Source organism: Urocampus carinirostris, chromosome 19 (genome assembly GCF_059441175.1).
Source record: "Urocampus carinirostris isolate Australia breed hairy pipefish chromosome 19, RoL_Ucar_1.0, whole genome shotgun sequence".
Classification (NCBI taxonomy): domain Eukaryota; kingdom Metazoa; phylum Chordata; class Actinopteri; order Syngnathiformes; family Syngnathidae; genus Urocampus; species Urocampus carinirostris.
In genome coordinates, this window is record NC_142367.1 from 11,783,857 (window position 1) to 11,798,250 (window position 14,394).

A 14,394-nucleotide genomic window follows, 5' to 3' on the forward strand; every position below is an offset into this window, starting at 1 on the left:
TCAAAACGCCAGCACTAGTTTACACGCTGCCTCTTTAAGTTCCACTTTAGCACATTCGTCCTGAAAGAAAAGCACGTAATAACATAAAAAATCTTTCATTCTTTGAAGTTCTTGTCGCAAAAATATTATTTGCAAGTCCCTGAGATGCAATTAATTTAAAAAAAAAAAACGATACGCACTTGCGAGGTCAAAATGAAAAGGTACTCTGGCGCTCTCTAGCGGATTAGGAGCGCGTTAAATCCACATTGTTTATAAATGCTTCGTACTAGCAACAATAAAAACGCACCAATCTGCGTAGTAACATGACAATGATTTGATTTATATCGTTCACATATTCCTGAAAAAGCGTCTTGAATTACAACTAAATCAAAAAACAAAACTCTTCAGATCTATGAAGTTTTTAGAGAAACTAATCTCTCGCCCCCTGGTGGAGTAGAAGCGCAATAAATATCAACTAACAGCAAGACAATACAAGAATTGTCGTACTGACGTGAACAAAAATGTATTCTTGGAGTTTTATGTTTAAAAACATGATTGGAAATATCTTGATCATAAAGTAATATGAAAAAATAGAAATTAAAAAACAATTCAGACTTGCGAGATTAAAAAGAGAAGCCGCCTTAACACGGAAGTGCAGTTTATGTATGTGAATTGTGGATTTTTCTATTTAAATTCCTAATGTTTCTTCATTTTAAAATCATTTTTTGTGTATAATTTATAAACTAAATATATGATTAACGACAGCTGAATGATTTTGTTACAACATTTCTTTTGGCAAACCCCAAATCCACCTAACGTCACCCAGAGTAAGAATTTAATCACAGTGAAATGCAAACTAGCTTCGAGATGACGTCATTACCGACTGAGAGTATACGACTGTAAAAAAACAACAACGAAAGATCTACAAATTAATACAGAGAACGCAGAATTGCAATTGAATAATTTGTCTTTATTTTCATTGTACAAAAGTATAACAAAATCAGTGGGCTTCTCCTTTCAGAGTAATAAAGCGATTTAAAGAGCACGCTAGCATTCGGTAACTGAGACATTAGCAAAGGCCCTGCCATGATTAAAATTCAAAAGTCCCGAATGTAGCAGCTTCCCACAAGTTGTAGCTCCAGGTCATCTGTTTAATTGGTAATGAAACGGGCATTGGTGACTCTGTGCAGCCCGTTGAGACTCCTTGTGATTAAGGGATAGACAAATAAACATGCCTTGATTTGACTTGACTACTGTGTGCATTAAATAAAAAGGGTTTACCACTGCTTCCATTTATCAATGATAACAATAATGATAATAATATTATACTAATAATAACAGTTTGCATAGTTACATGAAAATATTTTTATTATTCAACATTAATGTCACAAATATTGGAACAAAAGCTCCTAAATTGCGATAAATTTAAAATAAAACGTTTCGGACTTACAGGCTTAAAACGATAAGCTACTTTAGCACTTCGGTGTGGATTAAGAATGCATTAAATGTAATTTTTTTGCAATTGCTTTCAACAAACAACAAAATAAATGATTTGCGTACAAACATTAAAATATGTAGATACTTACTTTATCAGAGATCTGTTTATAACTGCTTCCAAATAGCAAGAAAAACAATATTTTGCGTACTAACTTGAAAATAATTTAATTCTTAGAGCTTCGTGTCCCCAAAACCTGAATAAAGGGCCATCAATTGCAATAAACTTGAAATAAAACGCTTCGTTTTTACATGAAGTTAAAATGAGGAGATGCTCTGGCGTCCTCTGCAGGACTAGACCCGCATTAAATGTAAATTTCTTACAACCTCGCAAAAAAACACACAACATTATTTGCGTACCAAAATTTAGTTAGTTATTTCTTGGATGTTCATGCCCCCCAAATCTAAACAAAAGCCCCCGGAGTGAAATAACTGAAAAAAATAAAACAGTTCTGAATTCAGCAGTTAAAACGAAAAGATACTTCGGTGACCTCTTGTGGACAATGAACGCATTAATACTTTTAACTGCTTCCAATTAGCAACAAACACAACGTTTTACTGTTAGGACTATTTGAATATATATTTATTATTCTCAATTACAAAATAAAAATAGCTGTTTTGAGAGGGGTTAAAACAACACATTTAATTAATGGAAATGAAGACTAATACATAAATAGACTCCCAAAAATTATGAAATTACATTAAAATAGGGGGGGGGGGGTTAACTCTCAAACTCTTAGAACATACAAAACACTCTCCTGTCTCTTTGGATGGCCGCTTCATCGATGCTCTCATTTCCTACGGGAGCAAAGGCAACATACGATGACGGTAAAACGTTCATGAATCGATGAAAATATTGTGTTACCTTGGCAACGTGTCCACATTGGGGTCTCTGCGGGGAGAGGACAAATCATATTGGAGAAAAAAAAACCCAAACCAATTAGATTAATAATAAAATAAAATAAGTTTCTTACTGCTGGGCCATGATGAGTGGCATTCGAGGGTTTTCGGAGGGCGTGGCCGGGGCCCGGGCCCCTGGACCCCCCTTGCGGCTGTCAAACATGGGCAGCGTGGAGAGCGGCGGGGAGACGCCTCGGTGGTCCGCCATGCTCCTAAGCTCGTCCGTGTTCTCCAGAATGGTGTGGTGGTGGTACAGCTGGATCCTGACCCCCCAAAAAAACGTTTCATGATCATAATAATCATAATCATCGTCAACGGGTGTTTTTTACTCACTGGTTTGTTTTTGCATTCCTTTTTTCCCTGTAAAAAAAATAATGATAATAAAATATCAGATTTTTTAGCATCTGCAACAGGGGTCACCAACCTTTTGAAAGCTGAAAGCTACTTTGGGTTCAAAATGACAACTCAGCATGTTATTACTGTGTTATTACTATGTCATTACTATTGTTTTTTAAAATAGTAATATAATTTCTTTCATTGGTTAAAAATGTGCTTTTGTACAAAAATAATCACAAAAGATACTGGGCCTTTTGTTAAAAAAAAATGTACCAAAAACTAAAAACTCACTAAACCCTAAAATAGTGGCTAACTCGCTCATTCACACCTATGGACAATTTGAACCGGCCAATTAACCTGGCATGCATGTTTTTGGAATGTGGGAGGAAACCGGAGTGCCCGTAGGAAACCCACACAGGCACGGGGAGAACATGCAAACTCCACACACGGAGGCTGGACTTGAACTTGCATCGTGGGTCTGTGCGCTAACCACCCATTTGCCGTGCCGCCCTTGTTTATTGATAACACATCATGATTATATTATAATTGAAAAACATAGTATTATGTTGTTGATGTATTAATTATTTCCATTATGATTAACAATTTAAAAAAATACTACCAGTATTTAATGTATTTTCTTATGCATAAGATTATATTACAATTGATATTTTATACAATATGATTACAAAATGTATCATTATCATTATCATTATTATTATTATAATTATTACATAGATAGATAGATAGATAGATAGATAGATAGATAGATAGATAGATAGATAGATAGATAGATAGATAGATAGATAGATAGATAGATACTTTATTCATCCCCGAAATGCAATGTAGGGGGTGTGGTGTGGTTTAATGTGGGCTTTAACTCTGCCGGGTAGAGTTAAAGAGCCTCATGGCGTGAGAAAGAAAAGATCTCTTCAGTCTGTCTGTAGTACAAGAGACAGTGACAGCTATTATTATTAGAATAAAAAGATATGTTAGAATTAGAATAAATTGTATCATTTTTATTAATTTATGTATATTATTATGATCACAGTATAATGTATTACTATAATTAATGTAATTTTATAAATAACACTGATATTAAATTTTATACAATATAATTGAAAAAACATTTATTATCATTGTCATTATTATTAATATTATCATCATCTATTTAATAATGATTATACATTTTACCACTATTATTTTAATTAATTTATGTATTTCAATAGATGATGTTAAATAAAATCAATAATTTAATATTATAATTTACAACCGATACACACTAGGCAGATAGTTTGAATGTATTTTTTACTATTATTTTTAGCATATTTTTATTATATATATATATATATTTTTTTTGTTATTTTTTATATTTCGTTATGATAACTGTTGTGGATTTTATTATTATAATGATTGAATGTATTACTATTATTGTTTAATGTATGATTACTATTATAAATCCAAATTTAATACAGTATAAGGCAGGGGTCATAAAATACTTTTCACAGTTCATGGTTCACTGAACCTTTAACTGCTAGGGTCTTGGGGCACCACTTCCTTTGGTGGGTCTTGGGCGAGTACAGTTTGGCGGCGCCCATTATTATGTTATTACCATATTACTACTATGCTATCACAATGTTAGAAGTAGGTGTATACTAGGCTCAGTCAAAAACAAAACATCATGCCAGTTTGAAAAAAACTCAAATTTCCTAGAACATTGGAACTGGACTGCTGGCCACTCAGGTGTTCTTAGGGGACCATCTGGTGCCCGCGAGGCCCACGATGGTGACCCCACTAACTACGTGATATGTGGCGTAGTGGACAACGTACACGCCCTGACGCCGGCCGCACATGATGTAAGCGAGCATCATGCAAAGGAAAAGGGCGAGCGCTAGTGGCACGATGACCGTCACGATGTAGTCGGGCAGGAAGTCTCGAGGCTCCGGAGACTCGGGCGGGTTGAAGTCCACGCCGGACCCCAGCACGCCGGAACCCTGAGTCGGCGGGGGCGGGCTCGCTTCCAGCTGAGTCAGGTCGAACTGTGAGGACGAAGACCACGTACAGATACCATTACGATTTGATACACGTGAAACATTTCAAGCTAGGCTAGACTATTATTTTATACAAATTGATAAGGCGTTAATATGTTGCTATGCTAACATACAGCTTGGATACATGCCCTGTGGTTCTATATTAGTTCAATCCCCAAAAATAATTATATGCTAACAGTGACATTCTAACACGTGGTAAAACAGCAAAGGCTAACATGCTAGCAGTTGGAAGGGTAACCCACAGCCACTGGAATGAACCGGGATTCATGCCCTGAGGTTTAACATAAGCTCCAATACAAACGTGATAATATTCTAACGGTGAGATGCTAACAGGTGGAAAAAGAGCACAAGCTAACATGCTAGCAGTTGGCACGGTAACCCACAGCTACTGGTATGAACCGGGATTCATGCCCTGAGGTTTAATATAAGCTCCCATACAAATGTAACAATATGCTAATGGTGACATGCTAACATGTGGAAAAACAGCACACGCTCACATGCTAGCAGTTGGCATGGTAACATACAACTACTGGAATGCACTCAAGAAGATTGACAATCATTTTTTCTACAACAGCTTCAATACGAAGATCTGAAATTGCATGCTAACGGTGACATGATAACAAGTGGCAAGATAGCATATGCTATTATGCTAGCAGTTTGCATGGTAACGCACAGCTTTTGTAATGAACCTGAATTCACGCCTTGTAATTTGATATTGGCTACAATACAAAGATAACAATAGGCCAATCGTGACATGCAAACAGGGTGAAATAGCAAATGCTATTATGCTAGCAGTCGGGATGGTAAAATACAGCTACTGGTACGCACTCAAAAAGATGGGCCTTTTTTTCCAATATCAGTTTCAATATAGATATCTGAAATAGCACGCTAACTGAGACATTCTATCACATGGTGAAGAAGCACATGCTATCATGCTAGCAGTTGGTACAGTAACGTACAGCTAATGCACTTAAAAAAAATTGACATCAGATTCATTGCAAACGTCTAAAATAGTATGCTAACATTGTAGCAGTCATACTTTTATGTAAATGTATATAAATATTGTTGCTATCACATGATTTAAACACTTTTTTTGATGTTTTGTCTTTTTTTAACATTTCATCTTTTAAGTACTTTAGCTCTTTATTTCTTTCATGCAAATTTATGTAAATTTAATCGGTCATGAGAAAAAAACACTGTCCAATTTCAGTAATTATTTTGACTCTTTTTTTTTTATTTTGATAATTTTTGTTCGGCAGGTCGGATGAAAAAGCCTGATGGGCCGCATGTGGCCCGCGGACTGTAGTTTGCCCATCCCTAGGCTGGAAGTTGCCTTGCCAACATTAAATAATCCATGTAACATGCCAGCAAATCTCTTTACCAGTTCAATGCTGCACCAGCTGATACAGTTGCTGGGGATGTTGCAGAAGTTGCACCCCCCGGGAACTTTGACCTTGGCTGCGCCGTCGCACTGACGCCGATACTCCGGCGTTAGCGCCCTCAGGAGGCAGTTGGAAAACTGTCGTTCCGATCCCACTTTGAAGTAAACGCTGGTACCATAGGAGGAGGGAAATGACATTTTTTAATAATGGGATACGGTAATCCCTCGCTGTATCCTGGTTTACTTTTCACAGTTTCGCTACTTTGTGGATTTTCGTTGTGCATTGTGTTCTGCATTCACTGTTTCCTGATACATTTTTGGGGGCTTATTTAGTCGGTTGTAAGATACAGAACTGTACTTAATCACATTTTTTAGTGGAAGTACACTGTTGGCAACAAGATTCACTTGATATAATTGGAAATTATTTGAATGCAACACAAACTTTTTCTTCTTTTTTTCTGTGTTTTTTTTTTCCTACTTTTTTTTAAAATTCCTAATCGCAAAGGTGATAACCACCAGGAAAAGTATGTGTGTGTCTGTGTGTGGAATCAAACTTTGGAACAATTTACAAGACGAGATCAAACAATGTCTAACTATTCACTTGTTCAAATTTAAATACAAAAAAATATTCCTGGCTGAATACAGAGATGAAAAAAATCAGGGTATGAGTGATACGAGAGATTGGGAATAGTGCGTCTAGAGCATTCCTACATTCTCAAGAGTAGATGGGGATAATGCCCTGCTCGATCTTGTCCACATCTTCAGTCCATCGCTGCATTTGAGAGGGATTACATCTCATTTTATTATGATTTTGTAGGTTTTACTTCCTTTTTCTGTCCACAATAATGGGTCCTCAGAAAGTTGGTGATAAGAGGAAGGAAAAGTGATAAACAGTGACAATAAGTCGGAGAAGGAAACAATTGTAGAATATGAAAATTGTGTACGAGTGCCTGCAATTAAAGTACCGTATTTTCCGCACTATAAGGTGCACCGGGTTATAGGGCGCACCCCCAAAAAATAGTTTTTGCTCCTATATCTTCCATAGATAAGGCGCACCGGATTATAAGGCGCTACAATGGGAACGTCGACAAAACAGTCAGATGATTCAGTCAAACTGATTACCCCCTTAACATTCCCAAAGTTTGCAAAGAAGCAAATACGTGTCGTAGACACGTGCGGATGCGGTGTCCGTACGATGTCACTCAAATGCGTCGTTCCAAATATCATTCGGAAGGTTAAAGTCTTGGGATTCAAGAAATGCCAACCATTCCTTAGTTTCTATTTTCTTTTTCGCTCGCAACTTTACTGTGCATATGACAATAAACACTTGGAATTGAGTTTAATTCACTCAACTCGTCACAGCAACATCAAGATCGTTCTAAAACAAGATACCGGGAAAATATAAAGCCGCATAGCTCACCTAAGTTCTCACGTTCAATAATGATACGCAATCATGGTCTTCTTACAACTGTGAGTGTAGTAAATCCAGGAGAGTAAAATATTTACAAATACAGACTAATGAAACATGTTTCTTTATGGCGTAGTTTAGCAAGCTTGCTATTCAGTCATCTTTTTCGGCCAATTGCAGGGTTTGTTTCGGCCCTCTAGCCTATCCGAGGCTCCGAATAACTTCAGCCAATAGCGATCGATTTAACAGATGATTGACACATCTTTTTCGGCCAATTGCAGGGTTTGTTTTGGCCCTCTAGCCAATCCGAGGCTCCGAATAACTTCAGCCAATAGCGATCGATTCAACTGATGATTGACACATTGATTAGCCAATGAAACGCCGGTATATAAATCCCAGCATACACCGCGGACTACTCCACGTTTGGGGGAAAATCAAGTCTGCGGCTGTTGCGTAAGTTGCGAGACTTGGCGATTTAATATTGAGCCATATATAAGGCGCACTGTATTATAAGGCGCATGGTCAGCTTTTGAAAAAAAATAAGACTTTTAGGTGCGCCTTATAGTGCGGAAAATACGGTACTGCTGTAAGGTAGGTTAAATGGGTATTTTAAGCTTCTAAGCTTTTAAGCATATTATTTTTTTCTATGTTTAGGTGAACAATTTATAAATATTTTGAATATTTTTAGTATCTGGCTATTTTTAAGCAGTTTTAGAGGGTCGCTTATATGCGCTACAGGCATATACGCAACAATATATGGTACTTGCAGTCATCTTGGGTTTGCTCAACATTTAGTTTTTAGAAATAAAAGGTGAATATAAATACTATCCCTGCTTTCAACTCTGTACAATCCTTTCATTTGAAAAATTTGACAAGTGGAATTGTTTCAATGCTATATACTGTACTGTATGTTAGTACAGTACTTCTATTTGTGAAATAAATGCTAGAACCTGTGATTTGAGTTTATTATTTGATTTTTTTATATAAAAGAATATTTATTAAATAAATTGAATACATTTTTGCACTTCGCTGTTTTTGACTATCGCGGGTCCTTTTTGGAATGCAACCCCCGCGAAAAATGAGGGATTACTATTAAAAAAGGATCAAGGACAAGTCTTTACCCTTCGAAGTGTCCCGCTAGAGGGAGGGGCACGCGGCCCCCCCGGTCCAAAGCGTTGGAGACGTTGACCACTTCCAAGGCTTCGGTCCCCCACAGTTTCTGAAGGTCTTGCTTTATCTCATTCTGGACAGCAGGAGGTAGCACCTTCTCGATCTCACGCAATTTGATGAAGAACTCGGCCTGGTAGGTGGGGCTTTGGGCTGATTGGGGGCGGAGTCAACAGACATTTGATGCCATAGCGACGTTATCCAAATTTTTGTTTTGTTTTCAACGTTTTACCTGCGATCACGTTAAGAACGAGAATCTGCCTGGTGGTTTCGTAGCTTCGCTTGTTGACGGCGTAAATCTGTGAGAAATAAAAAGTTGTGTTGTTTTCTCCCGTTGACCTCAAATGCATCATAGTTGAATTGTGCCCATACCTGTCAACCTGTACGTTTTTGCCGTACAAAGTACATTAATTATGCATTTTAAGACGTCAACGACGTGCAAGAAAATCTGTACGGAAAAACGCAAATTTGTCAATTATGGGTACCATCCGGTATACACCGACTATCACGAAACTGCAAATCAATAAAGTCAAACGAGTTCGCCGCGGTAGCCACTATCTCTGTATGTTTCTTTTCTTTGCAAATGAAGCGAGCGGTTTGATGCTACTGTGCGCATGCGTCTGCCGCTTGGCGATTTCCCATCATGCATCATTCCGGTCACACGTGAACAAAGCGAAAGCAGAGCAGTAAGCCTTTGTTACAACATAGTTTTGAATTTTCTTTGGATACAATCATCAAGTCGCAATGGCCTAACCTGAATTAAAACGCCGCAAGTCGTTCTGATATGAAAACAACAGGCGGGGTTGATCGAGTAAATTTGAAATACAGTACAGTACATGGGGTCTTAAAAAACATCGGATTGCATGTGGTAGTTGTGTAATGAAGTCTCTTTTTAGAGAACCGGCTTTTTCAGCTCAACTCAAGAGAGCCGTCTCTCAAACGGCTCACTTGCTTTGATGCATTATATTACGAATTATTATGTTGTATAAAGAAGGTAAGAAAAACTGAAGTATTGAAGGAGGAAATGAAAAAATGACTGGTTTGTGGTTATCCCTTTAATCAGTATATTACCAACAACAATTTAATGCAGAAAATGAATTAATAATCCCTGCAATTGGCTGGCAACCAGTTCAGGGTGTCCCCTGCCCACTGCCCGCAGATGGCTGGGATGGGCTCCAGCCCCCCCCGCGACCCTAATGAGGATAAGCGGTACGGCTGATGAGATGAGATGAGATGAATTAATAATTTGAATAAGAAAATGTATTATTCTACTTACCGGTAATTATATTTGCACGTCTTTTTTCCTTCTACAGTTAACGTCCAAGCTACTTAATTTTTGAATTTTTTTATAATAAACCTCATTCATGTCGAGCAACTCAGTATCTCACAACAAAATGTTAATAACAATATATATGATACAACAAAACACATGTACAATATAACATGTTAAACTACATAAATAAACACGTTTGAAAAAGAATATGGTTTAAGATTATTTTGTAAGGGAAAATACGACAGTTTGTAAGTAAACATATGTATATATATATATATATATATATATATATATATATATATATATATATATATATATATATACACATATGGCCAGTCTACAGGCACTTCTTTGTAAACATGGCCTATCCAAATATTCTTCCTTTGTCGCCTCAATTATTTTAATTCTTTTATGGTTAGTTTATTCTGTAGTTTCCATATCTAATCCTGTTGTAAACAATGTTCACTACGTTACAATCAATGAAAATCAAAACAAGTTTATTTTATTTTACGCTTTTAATCCCTAAATCAGGGATGTCAAATTCAGTCTGAATCTGGGTCTGGATCCGGACTTTCTGTTTTGAGACGGGCTAGATCATTAAAAAAATATCAACAACAAATGTCTAGCTTTGTTTTTCGGTATTATGTTTTGAAATTCAGCCTCGTTAGAAGCCTAAACGACATATAATAATAATGGATGACAAGGGATCGTTTCTCATTCACAAACATTGGGTCAAAAAGGATTCTCTTGTCTGGTATTGAATGTGTTAACTGGTTTATTTTAAGAGTAGAGTAAATGCAGTTTTACATCTAAACCGAGTCACCATGCTATACAAACTCAACACTGCCATCTAGCGGCAGGAGGAAGTATTCCGTTTCCTTTTTTTTTTTAAACAACTTTAAATAAAAATTTAAATTATATTATAAAACAGGCTGTATCCCTCCCGCGGACCATATGTTTGCCAAGATGCTTCAAATCAGTGGTTCTTAACTGGTCTGACTTCAGAACCTACGATTTTTTAATTAAATGAAAGCATTGTGCAGGATGAAGCAGAAATAGTAGAATACATTCACCTTTAAAAAAATAAAACAAGATGAACAGCAAAACTAAAATGTCTTCAAGTACCGTGTGTACTCGTATATAGGCAAACCCCTAAAACTGCTTTGAAATAGCCCTATATGAAAAGATATTTGTACTCAAAACATGAATAAAATGTGTACATAGTTCTTGATAAATGTTTAATTATGTACATGATATAGATTAATATACCAGTAGATCTATAAATATAAGATTTTTAAATCATTTACTGCACCTTTCAGCAGCACTTCAATGGCAGACAGGTACACCATTTTCGCATTCATTAATCGTTTCCCCTTATCGACACAATCTTTGTTGTCACTGTTTTCCATTTTTCCATCCCCTTCACTCTTATTTTCTTTGGACACATTATTATGGGAAGCAAAAGGAAATACAACAAACTAAATCACTGCAAAATGAGATGTGGTCCCTCTCAAACACTATCGCTGATTGACTGAATAAAAAGATGAGTTTGAGCAGGGCATACTCGCTATCCACTGTTAAGGAGTATACGGTAATCGAATTTCTTTTTTTTTTTTGGGTCTGAGCATTATTTTGCCAAGGCATTGGCCCACGACCCACCAGCCGAGAAACAGTACCCTAATAAATTATCTAGCTTGCATTGCCACATCCTAAATAGCCAACAAGAATGCACATACCTCAATGACACTCTTCTCGGGAGCCATAGGGGTCCCATAGAGAAATCCGTTGTCAAAGGGGTGCCTTTGGGTGAAGCGTAGCCACTCGGGGAGATCCGGGAAGTACTGCAGGTTGCATTTGAAAACCATGGGGTCGTCATAGAGGCGTCCCTCTGAATATATAAAATTAAATGTCGAAAAATCACTCTTAAAAGAAGAAAGGTGGCACAGGATCTTACGGTAAAGCTGCGAAAGCGGCTCAAAGTCACTCTGGAAAGTCTCCCTCAGCAACTCGTAGGAGAAGAACCTCCCCGCCTGGATGTTGAATTTGATCTCGGCATGAGCCGAGATCACCGCTGTTGTGATCAAACGCAACTGACATGATCAAAGAAGTTAAGAGGAAAAATATATCTAAATATATATTTCTATACTTGCCTGCTAGAAAGAAGAGCCAGCTCCTGCAGCCTGCCATCTTGTTTGGGCTTTTGATTGACAGCTGCATGTGCACAGGAGAGAAAGACTAATGTTATGGCCCGGGATTTATTTTAGTCACTCCCGCCTCCTGATGACAACCAGACTGGACTCTGTCTGGTGATAGGTTCTGTTGGTCGTATACAAAATCATGCATGGACTTGCTCCCTCATATCTTTCAGATTTAGTTTCGGTCCGGAGCCTTCGCTCTGAGAATGCTGGTGTACTAGTGATCCTAAGAGCCAAGAAGAGATCCACAGGTTCGAGAGCGTTCTCCATTCGGGCCCCGGTGCTGTGGAATGGTCTGCCCACTGAGATTCGACCTGCAACCTCAGTGGAACTCTTTAAATCTTGGCTTGAAACACACTTCTATTCTATAGCTTATAAATGACCTATATTTCACGTTGACAATATCTGTTTATTATTTGTTATTGCAACATACTTTGGAGCCTGGCCATCCTGGAAGGGTAATTACCTCATGTGGGGTCCCTTTGTCAAGGTTCCTTCATTTTCCCCATGCTGAGGTTTTGCGTTTTTCCTTGCCCTCTTGTAGGTTTTAGATCAGGGGATAGTGTAATGATAGTCTGTAGTTTCTAATAATCTGTGGTCTGTGCAGCCCTTTTACATTCCTTAAGGGCATCACAAATAAACATGACTTTACTTGACTTAACGTGGTATTGGTGATGAATAGTCAGGACATACCAAACATTTGCAATAAAAAAAATATTTTAAGTCAATAAAGTGACAAACTTTTAAAATTTTGAGCTGTAAATTGCAAATCTCATCAAAAAACTATTAATCTGCGTTATTTTTTACTGTAATCCGTGGACCTGAAATATGATATTACTGTGTAGTAACAGTATTAGTATTCTTATAGAAAGAACCAAATGGGTTCATTGTATTCATTTAATCATTACAACGAACAATGGCCTTTTATCTGAGATACAGTAAGACAGGGGTCACCAAACTACGGCTTGCCAATGGATTCAATCAGGCCTGTGAGACAATGCTGAGAGAAGCATGAGAAAAAAATAAGCCGTTTTTAGTCAAACAATGACCTGCAGTTATTGGATTATCCACTGGATGTCGTCAAAGCTAAGCGTGACTTAAGACCACCCTCCATAGCTGTATTTCCTGACTACGATTGATCAAAAATAGGACATTTGTGCAAACGCCCATCCCAATCTTACTTAATTTAAGACCGGAATTTTTGTTTAAGGCAATAGAATTGCACTCACCTGGATTTCTTAGCCTCTGTCCCTGTGTAACCCAAAAAAAACTATATTTCTATTGCATACACTTTTTTGTATATGTTTTTAAAAAAAATCAAGTTTATTATTCAAGGTATTAAATTTAATGCAATAAAACTTCTAAATTAGCCTATCACATGGAGTTTTTCCTTTGCAAACAAACAAACTTGGTACTTAAAAGGGGATATTACTTTGCTGTAACTCCTGATTAAAGTTTTTATGTACAAATTAAAATATACATTAGTATATTTTGTGTGTTTCAAAACCAATTTTTCACTGGTCAGACTTCAGGACACACCATCACTCCCTAATTACAAGTGGAGACCCAAGTAAAGAAAATACTTCCACTTCTCAAATGTACTGAATGGAAGGAATGTGCAGTTTAAAGCAAATGAAGTAGAAAGTATTTACCCATTTTTTTCCAAAAGAAAAAAATACCAGCAAAAGCACAATTACTTGAAATACCGTATATACTTGCTTATAACCCTACATCGCATATAAAACTGCTTTGAAATTGTCACATACTTAGAGAAATTCACAATATTTATACAGCACGTACCTAAACATTCACATCTATTTAATTGGGTAGTTAATAGATATTCATATATTTGTAAAACGTCATAAATATAACATTTTTAAACAATGAACTGTACCTTCCAGCAGCGCTTCAATGTCCGACACCCGTACACCTTTTTCATGTTTCGCAATCCTTTCCTTCTTCGACTCGATCGTTGCCGTCACTGTTTTCCACTTTTCCTGTCTTTTATCACTAACTTTCTTGAGACCAATTAAAATGGGCAGAAAAAAAAGAGAAATAAAACCAGCCAAATCGCACTAAAACGAGATGTTGCCCCTCCTACAGCAGTGTGGCGAAACAGGTACAAGAGATCGACATTATTGTCATCTGCAGTCAGGGAGTGTATAATACTCTCCATTTTACTTCTTCTTAGTCTTATTTTGTCCAGGGAAAGA

General features: G+C 37.1%; 1 protein-coding gene across 3 annotated transcripts; it reads right to left on the reverse strand.

The window, feature by feature from the left end:
• Positions 1-1,022: 1,022 nt before the first annotated feature.
• sgca (sarcoglycan, alpha) lies at positions 1,023-14,307 on the reverse strand. Of its 3 annotated transcripts, XM_088323760.1 has the most exons (12): positions 14,076-14,307; positions 12,137-12,197; positions 11,941-12,057; positions 11,723-11,874; positions 8,946-9,012; positions 8,668-8,866; positions 6,139-6,307; positions 4,537-4,745; positions 2,707-2,733; positions 2,448-2,636; positions 2,339-2,365; positions 1,023-2,271 (listed from the first exon to the last, which is right to left on the reverse strand). In XM_088323760.1, the coding sequence occupies exons 1-12, from the start codon at positions 14,118-14,120 to the stop codon at positions 2,265-2,267; spliced, it is 1,269 nt and encodes a 422-aa protein (XP_088179886.1). In that variant the 5' UTR covers positions 14,121-14,307; the 3' UTR covers positions 1,023-2,264. The 3 variants fall into 3 exon arrangements, with proteins under 3 accessions (XP_088179886.1, XP_088179888.1, XP_088179887.1); XM_088323762.1 differs by lacking the exon at positions 14,076-14,307 and having other exon boundaries at positions 12,137-12,316; XM_088323761.1 differs by lacking the exon at positions 1,023-2,271 and having other exon boundaries at positions 2,335-2,365.
• Positions 14,308-14,394: the final 87 nt, after the last annotated feature.